This window comes from Equus caballus, chromosome 19, assembly GCF_041296265.1.
Source record: "Equus caballus isolate H_3958 breed thoroughbred chromosome 19, TB-T2T, whole genome shotgun sequence".
In the NCBI taxonomy this organism is placed as follows: Eukaryota; Metazoa; Chordata; class Mammalia; order Perissodactyla; family Equidae; genus Equus; species Equus caballus.
In genome coordinates, this window is record NC_091702.1 from 47,023,236 (window position 1) to 47,040,071 (window position 16,836).

The 16,836-nt window shown below is 42.9% G+C and overlaps 1 protein-coding gene across 7 annotated transcripts in view; it reads right to left on the reverse strand.

The window, feature by feature from the left end:
• Nucleotides 1-335: 335 nt before the first annotated feature.
• The window catches only part of PARP15 (poly(ADP-ribose) polymerase family member 15), a 61,570-nt gene continuing 45,069 nt past the window's right edge, over nt 336-16,836 (reverse strand). For 5 of the 7 annotated variants that reach the window (XM_005601929.4, XM_070243704.1, XM_070243706.1 and 2 more), the window contains 6 exons: nt 16,030-16,092; nt 13,136-13,303; nt 9,864-10,055; nt 5,808-5,941; nt 3,220-3,394; nt 336-2,911 (listed from right to left, as the gene is read on the reverse strand). In XM_005601929.4, the coding sequence (XP_005601986.1) occupies nt 2,610-2,911; nt 3,220-3,394; nt 5,808-5,941; nt 9,864-10,055; nt 13,136-13,303; nt 16,030-16,092 (1,034 nt within the window). In that variant the 3' untranslated portion in view covers nt 336-2,609. The remainder of the gene's footprint in view (nt 2,912-3,219; nt 3,395-5,807; nt 5,942-9,863; nt 10,056-13,135; nt 13,304-16,029; nt 16,093-16,836) is intronic. The other 2 variants (XM_070243705.1, XM_014732850.3) reach the window with 1 other exon arrangement.

The window sequence follows — 16,836 nt, forward strand, 5'->3', positions numbered from 1 at the left end:
CTCAGAGGCGACAGAAGATGGCAGTTTACATCGCAAGTAAGAGCCCACCTAACCTAAGTCAAAGGAGTCCTTTCATGTTCCAGCCTGGTTCTCTGGAATTCTGCACTGCAGTTAGAAGCCAAGGCGCAGGTAGTAACAGAGCATTAGTTAACTTTGCCTTGTTCTCCAGGACTATATTTCCCTCAAGAGGTTTAGGGAGCAGTGTCTTCTTGAAGCTGGTTTATGGACTTTGCATCTCATAGTCTAACCATATATTTACCTAGAAGTATAGGCACCCTATTTTGACACGACATGGATGTAGAAACATACAATGAAATACTATGCAACCATTAAAATGAGGTATAAGGTATTTAATGACATATTTAGTGGGGAAATTGATACAGATACTTTACAAAAGAAAACTTGGATTATTAAACTATGAATAAAGATGATGACATTTTTTAAAACTTCATTATTCTATACACACAAAAAGAGGACAACATACAGCAGAATAACTCGCCATTAAGATTATGTTTATGGAAAAAATTAATAACATGAGGGGAATACTTGTAATGTTAAATGAAAAATGGTAGATAAAATATTGTATAGTTAGTAATTGAATAAATTGTGATTTTGACTTTGCTGAAGGTAGATGGAGAAGAATCTAGAAGGGAGTACAAAAGAACATTGGCAGTGGTTTCCTCTGAGTGTTCCAATCACGGGTGATGGAGTCAGGTGAGAGAGGGTTATTTCCCGTATACTGTTCTATACTCTTTTTACCATGCATGTGCGTTATGAGAATGTAAACACTTCTTCAATGTCTGCAACTCTTGAACAGTGATGCTTCAGGATAAATAAGCTGCTAAATAGTTAAACAATTTACCTGACTAATATAATAGAGAGAAGGGATGAATCTGCAGGGCCACCATCTGTAAAAGAGATGATCTGTGTCCTCCAGAAGGTAGGACAGTCATCAGCAGGTAATAGACATAGAAAAACAGATTTCAACTCAGGGAAACCCAAGAGTTTACACAAGAGTTTTCCAATAATTACAGCTGTCCCACAGTGGAATAGGTTCCCTCAAGATGTTGAGTGTGGGAAGCGGTCAAGCAGAGGCTAGAGGGCTCTTTGCCGTGGGAGTGGGGGAAGGTAGGAGAAGAAGGGAGAGGGGACAGTGGGACTACATGACCTGTAGCTTCCTTTTTGCTGCTAACATTTCTTCAATTCATCATTCATTCACTCATTCACATGGCCTCCAAGATGGTTCCCAATGGTCCTTGCTTACTGGTATCCATGCCTTTGTCATAATTCCCTCCCACACTGAGTAAGCTTATCCACGTAACCAATAGGATATTGTGGAAAAGATGGAGTCTGACTTCAGAGGCTAGATCATAAAAGACATCTTCTCTTTCTCCTGAATTGCTCACTGTGGAGTAAGCCAGCTGCCATGTCATGAAGACACTCAAGCAGCCTGTGGAAAGGCCCACATGGAGAGGAACTGAGGACTCCTGCCAACAACCAGCAAAAACTTGCCAGCTACTTGAGTGATTCATCTTGGAAGAAGATCCTCCAGCCCCATTCAAGCCTTTGGATGACTGCATCCCCTGCCAACATCTTGACTGCAATTTTATGAGAGACCTTAAGTCAGAATGACTCAGCTAAGCTGGGCCTGAATTCCTTACCCACAACGCCTTTAAGTTTTGTGGTAATTTTTTATGTAGCATTAGATAGCAATGCAACACATTCTTTTCTTTCTTTCTTCTTCTTCCTCTTTTTTTTTTTTTTTTTTTTTGCTGAGGAAGATTAGCCCTGAGCTAACATCTGCTGCCAATCCTCCTCACTTTTTGCTTGAGGAAGATTTGTCCCCCAAGCTAACATCTGTGCCAATCTTCCTCTACTTTATATGTGGGTCGCCACCACCGCATGGCTGATGAGTGGTGTAGGTCCACACCTGGGATCCGAACCCACCAACCCAGGCTGCCAAAGTGGAATGCGCTGAACTCAACCACTAAGCCATGGGGCCAGCCCCAATACAACACGTTTTTACCTGATTTGTTCCACAACAGATTTGAGGTACTATCCTTTGATTCAGTCCATTCTAGCTGAGCTGTTACTAATAAGTGTTTCTTAAGAAGGCAAAATTCCAAGCTGTTACAGATGCACATAGTAACCTATTCTCTCAGAAATATGGTTAACTCAACACAGTTTGATGTCTTAATATGTTCCAGTATGTTCCAATTAACAATAATATCTTGGCTTTAAAATGACCCATCTAATTTCTTTTTCAATAGAAAAAAGCAATGTGCTCTTTGTTCTTCTGTAGACTGGGTGTCTGTGGATAACTGTAGCTCTAATTGTGTTCTTTACGTTTGTCAACCTCCACCCATCAATAGGCTCAGAGGAGAAGTATGCTACAAATAGCAACAGAGCATTTTAAAAAGGCTCTTCTAAGTATTTCAGCACTTAACAAGGAGATTTTTATTTATGTAAACAAGTTAAAGGCAATGACAAAAAAATCTATGTTCTTTTTTCAAAAAAATTCTTTTAGAAAAATTATTTTACTTTTTAAGAATTATGATTTATCTATAAATTCTTCTTATAAATCGACGACTAAATCATCTCTTTGTTTTTTAAGAAACATTTTTTTTTCTGAAAGTTATGAGATATTCTGGGTAAGCTTGATGATCAGAGAATACCACAAATAGCTTTGGATGCCGTGTATCATCTGTGACAGAGTCAAACAGATCCGTAGGGTTGTCAGGGTTCTTTGGTGGAGGGCTTTTTATTGCTGCGTGTCCAACTGTGTAGACTCCTGTAAGTACTCGCACAACGTAAATATGCTTTCTCCCACTGCTGTCTGCTCTGGAGTATGCATCGTTAGCAGAATAACTGGCATCAACAGCGAAATACGTTCCTTTTCCAAAGACTGTAGCTGTAAAGAGAAAGACAAAAGCTTCCTAAGAACATAGAATCATCACGGTATGTAGAGCCACGCCCATACCAAACAGGGATTTCTAAAAAATGAAGTTCTTGCCCACCAAAGCCACTTTTCATCATTTCTGGAATTCACTCCATCTGTCCAGAAGGTGGCCAGTCCCCTTTCAGTGGAACATCCTGTGAGCTCATCCTGACGAGGACAATATGGCACCATCTACGGTTCTGCACTGCTTGGGTTTGAATAGTCAAGACTAGAACTACTGTTTGCCTCGTTCTGATCAGCCAGATTACTCGCTTCCTTACCGTTCTTCCCAGCATAACTGCGATTAAAGCCGTGCTGATTGATGTACGGCACTGTGTCTGCATCTGTGCCGTGGAAGAGTTGTCTCTCGTTATTGGTATGGCCATTCTTGGTGTCCATGTGGTTTTTCTTTACCTGGTAGCTCTCCCAGAGAAATACATTCTGTATCCTCTCAATCTGTAAATCACAAAAGGCAAAACATTTTGGAAATGACCTTAGAGCTCAGTACATAGTGTTTTTTGTGGATTTTAAAAGAAGCAATATGGAGGAGGAGGAGAAGAGAGACAAGAGTGAGGAGGGGAGGATGAGAAGGAGGGGGTGGCTGGGGATGTAGGAAGGTGGAGAGGTGAAAGAAAAGGGTAAGAAATGCAAATAAACAGCAAATTCAGAGAGTACGTACCTTTGTGCCTTTAGAAAAAGGAAAGGCTAAAAGTATCTATTAGTATCTATACTTTGTAATAGTGTTTATTACTACCTATTTTACATAAGAGAACTTATAATTTATACAAAAATGTTTACCTATACATGTTCCCTGGAATTCCTGGAGATTCACTGACATTCAAATTTCTACTCAAAAATTTGTGATCATTCAATAATGATTTCCTCAACTCGTTCGGATCTCCAAATCTATTCCACGTGTCTTCTTCCCAGTAACAGTTTTTTCTGCATTGCTCCAATTATGGTCATAAGTCACCTCATAATTGCCTAATCTAATGACTATTTCTTTCTAGACCCTCAATAGCACTTCAAACCATGAACCACCCCTTCCTTAAAACTCTGTCTTTAACTTTTTTTCAAAATATGATTCTCTATGGGTTCTTCTTCCTTCTGGAAAATGAATTTAACATACATTCAATAATCACCTATTGAACATCTACTATGAATCAAGCCCTGTGTTGGGTCTCTGCCCTCAAGAAACTTTTAGTTTAATGGAGGAGAAAGGCAAGAAAACAAATCACTACCCCTCAGAGAGATAAGAGATGGGTTAGGAGAACACACACAGACTATGAGGGCCTAAGAGAGAGATCCAGATCATCTATGTCTAGACAGGGAGGAGGAACTCTGAGGAAATGATGTTATAGAACAAAGGAAGAAGAGAGTTTCAAGAAGAATGGAGCGGATACCTGTAGCAGATGTTGAGGAGAGACCAAGTAATAAAAGCAGGAGGGGAAGTTATTTTACTGAGAGCCATGGAGGCCTCAAGGAGAGTGATGACAGTTTGGAATGGAGAATGCATGAGGAAATAGACCCGAGGAAGCAAGGAAGGATTCCTGGCACCTGGAGGGTCCAGCTGTTAGGCACCGTGAATTATAATGATTTTATCTAGGAGCAGTAGGAGAGAAGGTAGGTTATGGAATAAATCCAAAGTTAAGGTGTTTCAAAATGGGTATGACAGAAGGACAAGAGCCAAGAAAGTTGCAGATGTGGGGTAAACACAATTGAAGTGAGGTTCTTGTACTCTCAACAGCTTTTAACATCACGAAGCATCTCTCCTTTAAATTCTGTCCTTTCTGCAGGAGTCTCTCTCTTCTGATTCTCCTTCTTTCTGAGGAAGTAAGTTCATTCATTCAATTAAGTCCTTTCTGTCCTACGACATGCTAGGCACTTTGCTAAGTTCTGGGAATGCAGAGATGAGTAAGATGCGACTCCTACCTTAAGCCCACTGTCTAATGGGGGAGTCAGGCATGCGAAAGCTTACCAAAGCACTATTTCATAAGTGCCATAATGTAGTTAAGTTCACAGTTTTACGGAAGCAGCAGCTAGATTTTAAATCACTAGCTTGCCACACCCCACTCTGATATACGTGGTGTGATAATGACCTTCTAAAAACTCTCATACTTTACTGGCTAATATTTCTATGTAGCATAGTGGACATCATAGGAATCTCTGAACATCCCTTCCACTTCATCCCTACTGTGCAGCAACACCCACTTATAGTTCTAGGGTGGAGTCTAATTGGGTTAAACCAATCAGGGTACTCTCATGATGGCAGCACACAATCATGTGATCCAATAGCTCAGCTCCAAGCCAATGGCATATGGCATTCCCCTGACACAGGCTGGTTGGAGTGGTCCACTCAACACAGAGCCTGAGACTCCTGTCCAGTGGTTACGGAATAGGACACAGTTTCTCATCTGTGGGATGTGAATGGGGGAAACAGAAACCCCTGATGGCCACCAACAGCCATCCTATAATCACAAGGAGTGTCCAGTCTTCAGATGAAGCTGATACCGAGGACTGCAAAGCCAGAGGAACTGGATCCATGACATCATTGAGCCACTGGATCAAACTCCTTCAAAGACCATCCTCCTTCTGGACTTTCCATTAATTTCTGATACATTTCTTCTTGTTAAGCCAGTTTGAGTGGGTTTGTGAATTGTACGTATCCAAATATATACATGTGACTTTTGGGAATCTCCTTCATTACTGCTCATGAATGAACAATAAGATTTGAGGTCCATGGAGATTGAGTGAGTCGAATTAAAATTAATACAGTAAGGTATAAAGGAAGGAGGAGTGTTAGGAAAAACATGGCTTTCACATTGGTTCTCCAATATTTAAAAGAAGTAATTCTTTAATGTAATATTACCTTCTCTATTTCGTGGGAAAGACAAGTCTCACAGAACTTGTCCTTCACGGTGTCATATTCTGACTGTCCGGGTTGTAGCTTGACCACACAGTATGGCTGCTGATTCATGTCAGTCCATTGTTCAGGAATATTATCTAGAAAGTCAGCATTTGGTGAAAACACAGCATCCCTTTCCAGGGATGTCTGAAAATCAGGGCACTTCCTATGTTCTTGTTTCTCATTCATCTAATCCTGGTCTTTGAAAAAAAAAAAAAAAAGCTACACATTTCACAGTTGCTTCTTTTATTATCCTCAATTTGGTAACACAGATGATTCAAACGGTTCTGACACTAATATGACATGTTTACCTACGATTTAGCTAAAATTTTTAGATAAACTTAGAGTCACTATAGCTTGAAATTATAATTTTCTCAGAAAATTCTATGGAATTAATTCCATAAGAAACTGATATGAAACATGAAAGCCAATTTATTGATGTTTTCACCTCTATCAGTTTTATTTAGTGTGATTCTTTATTATTTTTCCTTTGAAACATGATGACCCTGTTAAAGATATTTAAAGCACATTGATCTGTATCCCATCTTCTACGCTAAGAAAACACTATGTAAAGAAAATAGTGGAAGTGTCAAGTGAATGCTTTCATATAAAGTGATGAAGCTCAAAGTTTTCCTTTGCTTTCCAATGGCTTCCAGAAACTTCTAACCCATTGAGGCTACACATCAACTTGCTGAGATGGCATGCCTAGCAGAAATATGGACAGAGAAGAAATGCCACAAAATGGCACAACACCACAGGTATAAACCAGAGGATTTCTCCGTACAAACAAAGCCACAATTTACTCACTTTTAGTCAAAGGTATACCAGGCCCTGGAGGCGGGTCCAGGTCACTCCCTTCTTGTCTAGCAGGTCCACCCAGGGAATGAAATTCTGGTGACCAAGGGAAGTATCTAACCCTAGTCTAGAAGCCTTTTTCAAATTCCCTTCTAAAAGAGATTTTCTGGAGAAGTTTCCCACCAATATGGTGTGTAGTTTCTGCAAATTAAGATCTTTCCTTTCCCCCACTGTGCACCCCTTTCAGATCTTTTGGCCTAATCATTTCTAGTCCTAGGCCTTAGCGTCCTCTTGACCTGCTACTTTCTTTTCTCTGATTGCAACAGGCAAGGCTGGGAAGTAAGCAAGTGAAGTGTTTCTTCGGGCCCCCTCTTCCTTCCATGCCATGAGGTTGCAGAGCAGAAACTACCAGGACTTGGAATCAGAAGACCTGGTCTGCTTCAACCTGGGACCAGCCATGTGGCATGGAACAAGCGACACCACTTTGCGTGAGTCTTCATTTTCTCATCTATACAGTGGAAATGACAAGATCTGCTCTATTTACCGACTCATGGGATCGTTACAAATTTAAAATATAATAAAGGGCATGGAAGCACTTTAGGGAATACCAAGTCCTTCATAAATATACAGTTATTATTCTTTAAAAAAAAAAGATTAAGCTTGATCTTTTCTACATTCCAGAGGTATCTGTACTTAAAAAGGGAGTAAAGTGTAAAGCCAAGGGTATTTTCTTGAGAGGAAAGACTTAAATCACATCCTTAAGCCACACTAAACTGTGTTATGTATTCTGCCTTGTGGACAAAAGGTGACTCTGGCTAGACAACCTAGAGATGAGCAAAGCGACTCCCCAGAAAGCTGAGTACTCGCACATCCTATGTTACAAGGAAGGCCTCCACCAAAGGAAGAAACAGAATCTTGTTCTCTTAACTTGCAGCCCAGCGCTTCCTGGAAAATAACACGATAGCTGTCTTTCCGTAAGTGTTTACCACGTGCCAGGCACTTGCCTGAGCCCTTTTTCTATCAATCTCCTGTAAAAGATAGATGTCACTCTACTCTTCCATTCCCGATGTTCAGGATCAATGCCGCCCACCGCCCCCCCCCCCCCCCCCCCGGACCTCCCCTTGTGCGCCAGGCCTCCGTCTCCTCTCCACACGTGGAGGTGGGATTAAACACCAAGAACCCTGGCTCTTCAGTCTTCACCCTCTTCATCCTTCATTCTCTCCATGGATGGTCCAATTCACACGCACTGGCTTCAACTCCCACCTACTTACATGACTCCCAAATCTGTGTCACTAGTGTGCGATATACAGCTGGTGCTCAATAAATGCTCTCTGAATCAGTGAACAACTTTAACATACATTGGAAAATTAATTGTGTATCATCTACTCCAATGAAGCTTAAAGCTATTGTCTTTAAGTTCTCTTCTAAAGAAGTCCGTATGATAAATTATTACTAAAATTCAGTTTGTGTCTGCCAACAAACTTCCTTTCACCTGACATTTATCTGTACTATTCTTCTTATCTATAACAAGGACCACGTAAGGCAGTTTTATTGTTGTTATTTTTCCCTCAAGTGCCATATGGCCACTTGCCTGCTTATTTTCGTCATTGTTTTGTTTGCTTCTCTCTTTAGCTGTCCCGTTTTGTTTTTAAATTTTGTAAGGTCATGTAAATTCTTGATGGAAGCAGCCAGTGGATGAGCCAGTTTGACTTTACTTTTTACTTTACTGATAATGACTTACTGCTCTTATATTTAAGTAAAAATTTTCTTCTCCAAAACCAAAGGGAAAAAATAGGTTAATTTCTTGGATCTCTAGAGACTACAGTAGGCATGAATTATTTTTAACTGCCCTGCATCCTTTCCCCCTGGCACTAGCATCCTGAATTTCTTCTGGGAACAACCCTTCCCCCTTGCTTCAGACATTGATTCCCACCAGCTCAAGTGTGGAGCATGGTGACTCCGGCTTGGTCAGTCAGTGTAATTCTGGTTCCCTGGCAGCAGTGATGATCTAGCTGGTCCAGTTAGAAGGAATCTTGGGCCTTATAGGAGCATTTCTGTTCTTAGGTATCACTCTCCCGATGATAAATATATATCTCCACTGAATATGCTCTTTCCTATGGGACCTGACCAAACCAAGATATGGGCCTGAAGCTGCCAGCAGCCATCTTTCACCATGTGAAGCCTGAGGAAAAAGATAACACAGCTGAGAAGAGAGTGAGAGATGAAGAAAGTTAGGGTCTAGATAATACCATGTGAGTACCTGGATAAAACTGTACCTTAAGTCAGTAGGCATGGACTTTATCGTCATGTGAGTCAGTGAATTCCATTTTTGTGTAAGCCAGTTCAAACTGGATTTTCTATTACTTGCTACTGCAAGAGCCTTAACAGATGCAACTATCATTTTTATTTTTATTTATTTCGTGTGTGTGTGTGGCTCTTACATGTGCTACGTTACACTGAGGAAAACAGTGGTCGGGAAATAAGTGTAGAGAGAACTGAAATTCCTGCTGGCAGCTGCAGGCAACAATTTCAGTTTGGGGAGGCTGCTGACGTCAGGTGTGCCTCATCAGTAGTAAAACTCACAGCGCCTCGTGGGTGAGTGCTCAAAATGGCAAAAACAGTGATTGCCAGGGGAGGCTGCATTTCTAGTTATTTTAACAGCAATACAGAAGTCACAAAATGGGGGAAAGCTAGGTCAGAGGGGCAGGTCGACACAGACACTTAAGCACAATGCATAAGCACACACCTTACAGAACAGCACCTGGGCATCTGCCTGCTCGCAATTTGCTACAACCAGAGGACTCTGGCCACTCCCTTCTTGCATCTGTCTCCATTCCCAGGCTAACTGGTCTACAGGTGGCTGATCAATAACCAGCACTGATCAGCTAGTTCATCGAGGCAAGGGCACTGAGAGTCAGTACCAATCAAGAATCAATAATGAGATGATTGGCTAGGATTTTCAAGCCTATTCCCCTTTTTCTGCTTCCTCATCTCTATTCTCTTCCTGTTCATTTGCTATTCCCGTTTCCCAGGCCTGATTTTGTCCCTCAGAAGAAGAATCAGTTGACAGGAGATTGTGTCCCATCGTTCTTGTACTTTTCACACGTATCATAGGAGGTTGTCTGTAAAGCCCTGAACCTGATACAAACAGCGAGCATTCACATCTGAACACTTTCTAAGTGATATCAGAGATACCACGTGAGGTTTTAAAGATGAACATCTTACATGCAGTCTTGGAGAATATGGATGTGGAGACTGCTCTTTTTTTCATGCTGTCGTGGAATACCTTTAGCAGATCAGTTAGAAAGATGACAACTTTAACTGTTTTCAATGATGGAGTGGAATGTTTCCATGCGAAGTCTGCAACTGCACTGATTATATCATCAGCAACCATGACAGGGTTTTTTCCACCATTTCCTGAAAAAAAATTTTTTGAAGTCACAGAAAGAAGTTTCAGCTGGCGTTGCTCATGTGACAAGATTTGGCAAACGCGGTTCTTGATGCTGAAAAAGTGGAAGCAGCCTCTGACAGCCAGGAACTGCCCTGGCACTCACAGCTGGGGCCTGGGGTCTCTCCAACTTGACACAAACAATTTCACAGAACATCACCAAACGTAACCACGCTGTGATTGGGATGAAGCAAGCCAAAAACAAGACCACTGCATACTCATGTCTGACCACAGACAAAAACATGAACACTTTCCAAACCACAAAAATGGCCAAACCTCCTCCATCTTGACTACTGTGAGTGACAGCTGCTTTATTGCCAACCACAGCTTTTCTCTCCTGGATGAGATACTCAGTCATAGAACTATGTCTGCTTCCTGGAAGTAGCCAATCCAGAGCAAAGCTCCACTTCCTTGAGACCGCCACAAAATCTCCTAGTATAAACTCAAATCCACTAATAAGTCCTTTCGAACAACCTCCCGCTGAGACAGTGCACGGTTCCCCACAGCGTGTGTTCCTGGTGGACTTGAGCTGCAGGGCTTTGGCCGTGCAGAGAAAAGAACGTGTGCTCTGGATGCAGAAGGTGTGGCTTTGGGTCCTGGCTCTCCACTGCCCAGCAGTGTGATCTAGGGTAAATCATTTGATCCCTCTTACGTGAGTTTGCTAGGGCTGCCATAACCAACTGCCAGGGACTGGTGCTTAAGCAACGGAAATTGATTTTCTCACAATTCTGGAGGCTAGAAGTCTGAGGTCCGGGTGTTGGAAAGATTAGTGTCTTCTGAGGCCTCCCTCCGAGGCCGTCCTCTCCCTGTCTTCACACGGTCTTCCTTCTGTACCTGTGTGTCCTGATCTCCTCTTCTAATCAGGGCCCCAGTCATATTGGATTAGGGACCAACCTAACGACCTCATTTTAACTTGATAACCTCTTTACAGACCCTGTCTCCAGTTACACTCAGATTCAGAGGCACTAGGGGTTTGGACTTCAACATGTGAATTTTAGGGGGACATAACTCAGCCCGTAACACCTCTAAACTCTGGTTTACTCAGCAATATAATTGGAGTGATAATAGAAGGTAATAGATAATAGAGATAAGAATGCGGTAGCTGGGCCAGCCCCGGTGGCCTAGTGGTTAAGTTCAGCACACTCTGCTTCGGCAGCCTGGGTCCAGTTCCCAGACGTGGACCTACACCACTTATTTGTCAGTGACCATGCTGTGGCATCAGCTCACATACAAACAAAAACAGATTGGCAATAGATGTTAGCTAAGGGCAAATCTTCCTCAGGAAAAAAAAAAAAAAATCGTTAAAATAAAACAAAACAAACAAAAACGAATGTGCTAGCTAAGAATATAGTAATCAAGAGCACGATGAGAAAAGAAAACACCTAATGTGAAAAACAAAATGCAATGTTTGAAGTGTACAGGCCAGGCTGCCTGGGTTTGAACCTAGTTATGTTGCTTACTAGCTGTATAACCTTGTCCTTTAATACCTCAGAATCTTATCAGAAAAATGGGGAAACTAATAGTCAGGGGTGGGTCCAGGGTTTGTAGGGTTTGAAACTTAAACATCTCAGAAAAAAAATACAAAATCGCAAATATAAAATTATGTATAAAAGTGAATGTTTAGAATCAGAAAAGAGATCACAATAAAGTATAAATTTTAAAATATTGAAAATTGTATTTCCAAGTCAACTTTCCTTAGCTGTATTCCAAAAGAGCCTGCAGCCACTCCAACACCCCGGGTCAGGGGGAGTCTGAGAAGTCTGAGTGGGAAGCGGGGAAGTGGGGAGAAACAGTGGTCTTAACCCACGGTGGTTAAAATACTGTACTTTTGGAGTTTTACTAAGGCGCATAACCTTGTAAAAGCATTATTAACGCTTCTCTTGGGGCTTTTACAAAGCCTGTGCCGTTGAGAGGTGAATGAATCAGGGAGCAGGTCATTAGCATCATCTTCCACTAAGGAAATTATTGTATGACGTGATGGAGACGATGAGGAAAGTGTTCCTGGAAACTGTGAGCAGGACGAGGCTGAGCTTGTTGCTTAAGGTTAGCGACTGCATCTTACACGTGATTTATCCCCAGTGGCTTGCACAGGGCCTGGGTGTCAACAGCATTTCAACTTAATGAATGTACCAATGAGGAGCCTGTGGGAGACACCGCAGTAAACCAGACGGGGGAGGTATTCGGGGTTTTGAAAGTAAAAGGAAGGCTGAAACTGAACCCCTCCCGGAAGAGGATTTAGTAGGACTGGCTGACCATGGGGGTCGGAGGGCACATAGAAGCAAGGGTGGTAGGACAGCTGGGAGCATCATGGCACCACCGAAGGAGGAAACTAGAAAACAACTCAAGAGTGTGACTCTTAGCCAGGGATGATGGTGACAATGATGAGTGTGGACTCTGTTATAAATGAGTTTCTGGTATAGAGAAATCTCCCAGAGGAGATCCTGGAGAAGGCTGAAAACGCTGATTTGGGAGTCAGAGCTGAAATGGTAACTGAGATAAGGAGAGTAAATGAATCCCCCAAAGGAACAAAAGGAAGAGTGAGAAAACCATGGAGTTAAGGCCAGGGCCGGTCCCGTGGCCAAGTGGTTAAGTTCACACGCTCCACTTAGGCAGCCCAGGGCAGCTCTGGTTCGGATCCCGGATGCGGACATGGCACAGCTTGTCAGGCCACATTGAGGCAGTGCCCCACATGCCACAACTAGAAGGACCCACAACTAAAATATACAACTATGTACTAAGGGGATCTGGGGAGAAAAAGCAGAAAAAACAAAAGAAGATTGGCAAGAGTTGTTAGCTCAGGTGCCAATCTTTAAAAAAAAAAAAGGCCAAACCTGGGAAAATACTTAGGGAACATAACACAAAGAAGAAAGATGGTATAGAAGAAAGGGGCATAGGTCCCACAGATGGCTGTCAGGGTCTGAAAGTCTGCCCACTCTCTGATTGACATCACTATTGCTGCCTAGGCTCAGCACTGAGTTCATTAAGAGCGAGACTGAGTCTAAAGGAATCTGGATCACTCAGAATCTTTGAGTGACGAGAGGCTGCAAACCTGTTCCGATGGCTGGAAGGGAAACAGATGTGTACTTCCTCTGTTCACACTCTTCCAGAACACTGGAGACCGTTTTCCTGACATCATTTTCCCCAAGAACATGCATTATTATCTTGCACATTAGGAATCCACCTTGTGTAACTATAAAATCTCTGTGAGGCTGTGTAGCTGAAAAAAAAGGAAGAAAAGGAAACACACATAGCACGTACTTACTCTAAGCAACACTGATCACTGAGGACTGAAAATAGCTGCGATCAGGAAAAGTCGAGAAGATTCCTGTCTGAGTCCAATCTCCCTCCACCCATCTGGTTTCATTCACTGGGACTGTGACAGGCTCATTTTCTCTACAATCAGGATTCTTTAACTCAACAGCTACAGTGTTGAATATTTAGGGTGCTATTCAAAAGCGCTCTATCTGCATCAACCCAATCAATCCTCCAAACAAGCCTATCAGGTAGGTTCTGTTCCCTCCATTTCACAGATTAAATGGAGGCACAGAGAGGTAATGTCAGTAGCCTAAGATTGTCCAGGATTTGAACCCCAGCAATCAGTGTCCAGGACTCTTAACTCCCACTATTCTGTCCAGAAGAGCAATTATGCGCTCATTCAGCCAGATCAAATTTTCAAGGAGGTGAAAGCAATGTATTCTGTTGTGTGGAGGTGTGAAAGGATGAAAATTTCTCCCTCCCTCAGGACCCCGAGAGCTCTTGAGCTCATGGAAATTACCAGGGCTGCTTTAAGGACCTTTTGTACCCTGAGTAAGGCAGGGCTCCAGCAAATGGACTTAGGACAGGACTGGGTCCCTGTCCACCCCACCCTGTCCTCCTGCTGAGCTCCCATTGCCCAGGCACTCCCTGCCGCCTCTCAGGTGTCCCACCTGCTCCCCCCTCCCAGGCAGCCTCCTTAGGCTTTTCCAGCTTGTCCAACCCAGCTTCCTTCTCTGCTTCTGCCTTCCAAGGTTCAGCTAGCTCTTCCAGTGCAGAGATCCTTGCTAACATCCTCATGCTGGTAATCAATATTTCCTGCCTCTGATCTCTCTCCAGGAATTCACTCCTCCAGAGAAAATGTCTTAACCAGAGGAGAGCTATTAAAGTGGGAGTTTCAGGCACGATAGCAGATCAAGTTGTGGGAACGTATTATTGTCAAATGTAGGACACCTATGATTCCTTCAAATCACACTCAGGGCGGACTAGCTACTTGGCAAGGCATGAGTCTTGGTTTTGAAGGATAAATAGTTTATGATCACTCTTACAGGATCCCCACTGTGATGTAATAAAAAATAAATGTTTGGTCTTAGTCCCTGATTCCTGGCTCAGAGTTCCTAGATCCTTTGGAATCTCCTGAGGGGTAAGAGTGTATTTCTACACTAATGAGATGACTCCTCCAGGGTGCGGGGCTAGACAGTTTCAGAACGGGGCTGGTCTTCAGAAAGACCAGGCCGTGATTAGAGGATTGCAACTCTCAGCCCCACCCCCTGACCTCCAGGGTCAATCACAATTCCGACGATTTAATCAATCTTGCCTACAGAATGAAACCTCCTTAAAAACCCTAAACAACAGGGTTCAGGAACTTCCTTGTTGGTAAACACATCTAGGTACTGGAAGGGTGGCGTGTCTGGAAAGGGCTTGGAAGCTCTGTGCCCCTTCTCCCACACCTTGCCCTACACATCTGTTCAAATAAATTTCTAGGCCCAAGATGGAGCTGCTTCTGCCTGGGGTGACACATCAGCAAACTGAACTTTCAAACTAAACTTTTGTTTTCCAGTAAATGCCCCATTAGATCAGAAACACAGTATATCCAGTCAGCCAATCCCTAAATGCCAGGCCAACTCTGGGCTCTATACTTATTTCCTTTTCCCTGAATGTTTCTAAATAAGGTCAGATATGCAACCCCAGCCAAGCATGCTCAATTTCCCCATTGCCTCCTCTAGTGCTCTGTAAAGTCGCTCTCGCCCACAATCCCTCAGGAAGAGCACTCCACTGCTTGAGAGGCACTATACTCCCCAGTCCACGGACTGTCTTCCCTTGAATAAAGGACCTCAAACTTCTCACTAAATTGTTTGCTTTGTCATTGGACACATTTCTTCCATTTGCTTGTTCCTGAGTTGTATCTTTTATAATAAACTGGCAAATGTAAGAAAAGTGTTTCACTGGGTTCTGTGAGTAAAAACTGAGAAGTGGGTTGTGGGAAACCCTGAATTTATAGCCAGTCCACCAGATGTCCCGGTGGCCTCTGGGACTTGCAACTGGTGTTTGAAGTAGGGGCAGTCTCGGGGGACTGAGTCCTTTAACTTGTGGCATCTGGTGCTAACTCCAGGTAGATAGTGGAATTAGAGAATTGGTTGGTGTCAGAAAACACCTCAGACCCACCCAGGCTCCCACATTCATTCATAAAAGGATTAGAAGTCAGCTACATGATGTGCTATAGGAAGAGGAACAAGCTTGGGGAGAATAAAAGATGATTTGTACGGCACTTTACAGTTTACAAAACTTTTTACATTCATTGTACCTTCTGATCCTCACAACCACCTGTGAGAAAGCCTTTACCAGATTCCTCGTTAGTAAAACTGTCTTGAGGGTGAGAGAGGCAAAGTTCTTAGAGGTCAGATGACGTGCCCAGGATCCCTCAGTATATGGTGGAACCTGGATCATTAGGACCCAGGCCTGGGTTCCCTTTAATACCCAGGAAGGAAGAGAAAGATGGGATGGTGGGAGAAAGGACCTCTGCCCCACAGCCTCCAAGTCACACCACCTATGTCTGCTGGCCCCGTGAACCAACCTTCTTCCAAAGCGCTCACCACTTACTCCACCCTCATCCTCCCGTGGGTCCTCTCACAGTATTCTCAGCCCTCCAATTTTCAACAGGTTGTAGCCAAAAGGAACATGTGACCATACCTAGTACAGCACATTCATTTTCCACAGCTGGGCCAGCACCTTCTAAAATTGCTTTTGACACTCCTAAATAAGACATGTTAATGGTAAAAGGCATTAGTTAAAATTCAATAAGTGGTTATAGCTTTTTTAGATTAGACTTTTGTTCAACTCACCCTTTTGTGCATAATGCACTGAGGCCCTCCCTCCCCCTGAAAACTGCCTTTCTATGGCAACCTCCACTCAATGGCTGATTAATAAACAATCTGGTCCCCAGCATGGTGGCACTGCCCAGCAGCTGAAGGTCTCCAGGGTCTGCAGCTTTACTGTCTCAATTTGTACGGGGAGATTTTTGGCGTTATTTGAAATTTTTTGCATTCTATCTTATTACTTCATAAAGTTGGATGAAAAACGTAAAAAAAGTTCTGACACTAATGAGAAGCATGGATCTCAAATCTGAAAAAAATTGAGCATTTTACTTAAGTTCATTGACTGTTGTTTAATTTTGTTTTGTTTTTCATCACTAGACATAGTTGGCTGGCTTCAGTCCAGTGAATCTTCCAATCAAGGCTTTAGTTTCAAAACTTTGCTCACATCTAACGACAGCCAGGTGAAGTGGTTGGAAACATGGACTTTGTATCTTGACAGACTGGGCTGGAGTTGACTCCACCACTTACGAGCTGCTACGTGACCAGTCAGTTCCTCATCTGTTACACAGAACCTAGCCTAGTACTTCCCTCACAGTTATCTGAGCATTACAAGAGATAAGGGGAGACTGCTGGGAAGACGGCAGCATAGGAGGACTCTGAACTCATCTCCTCCCACAGAGAC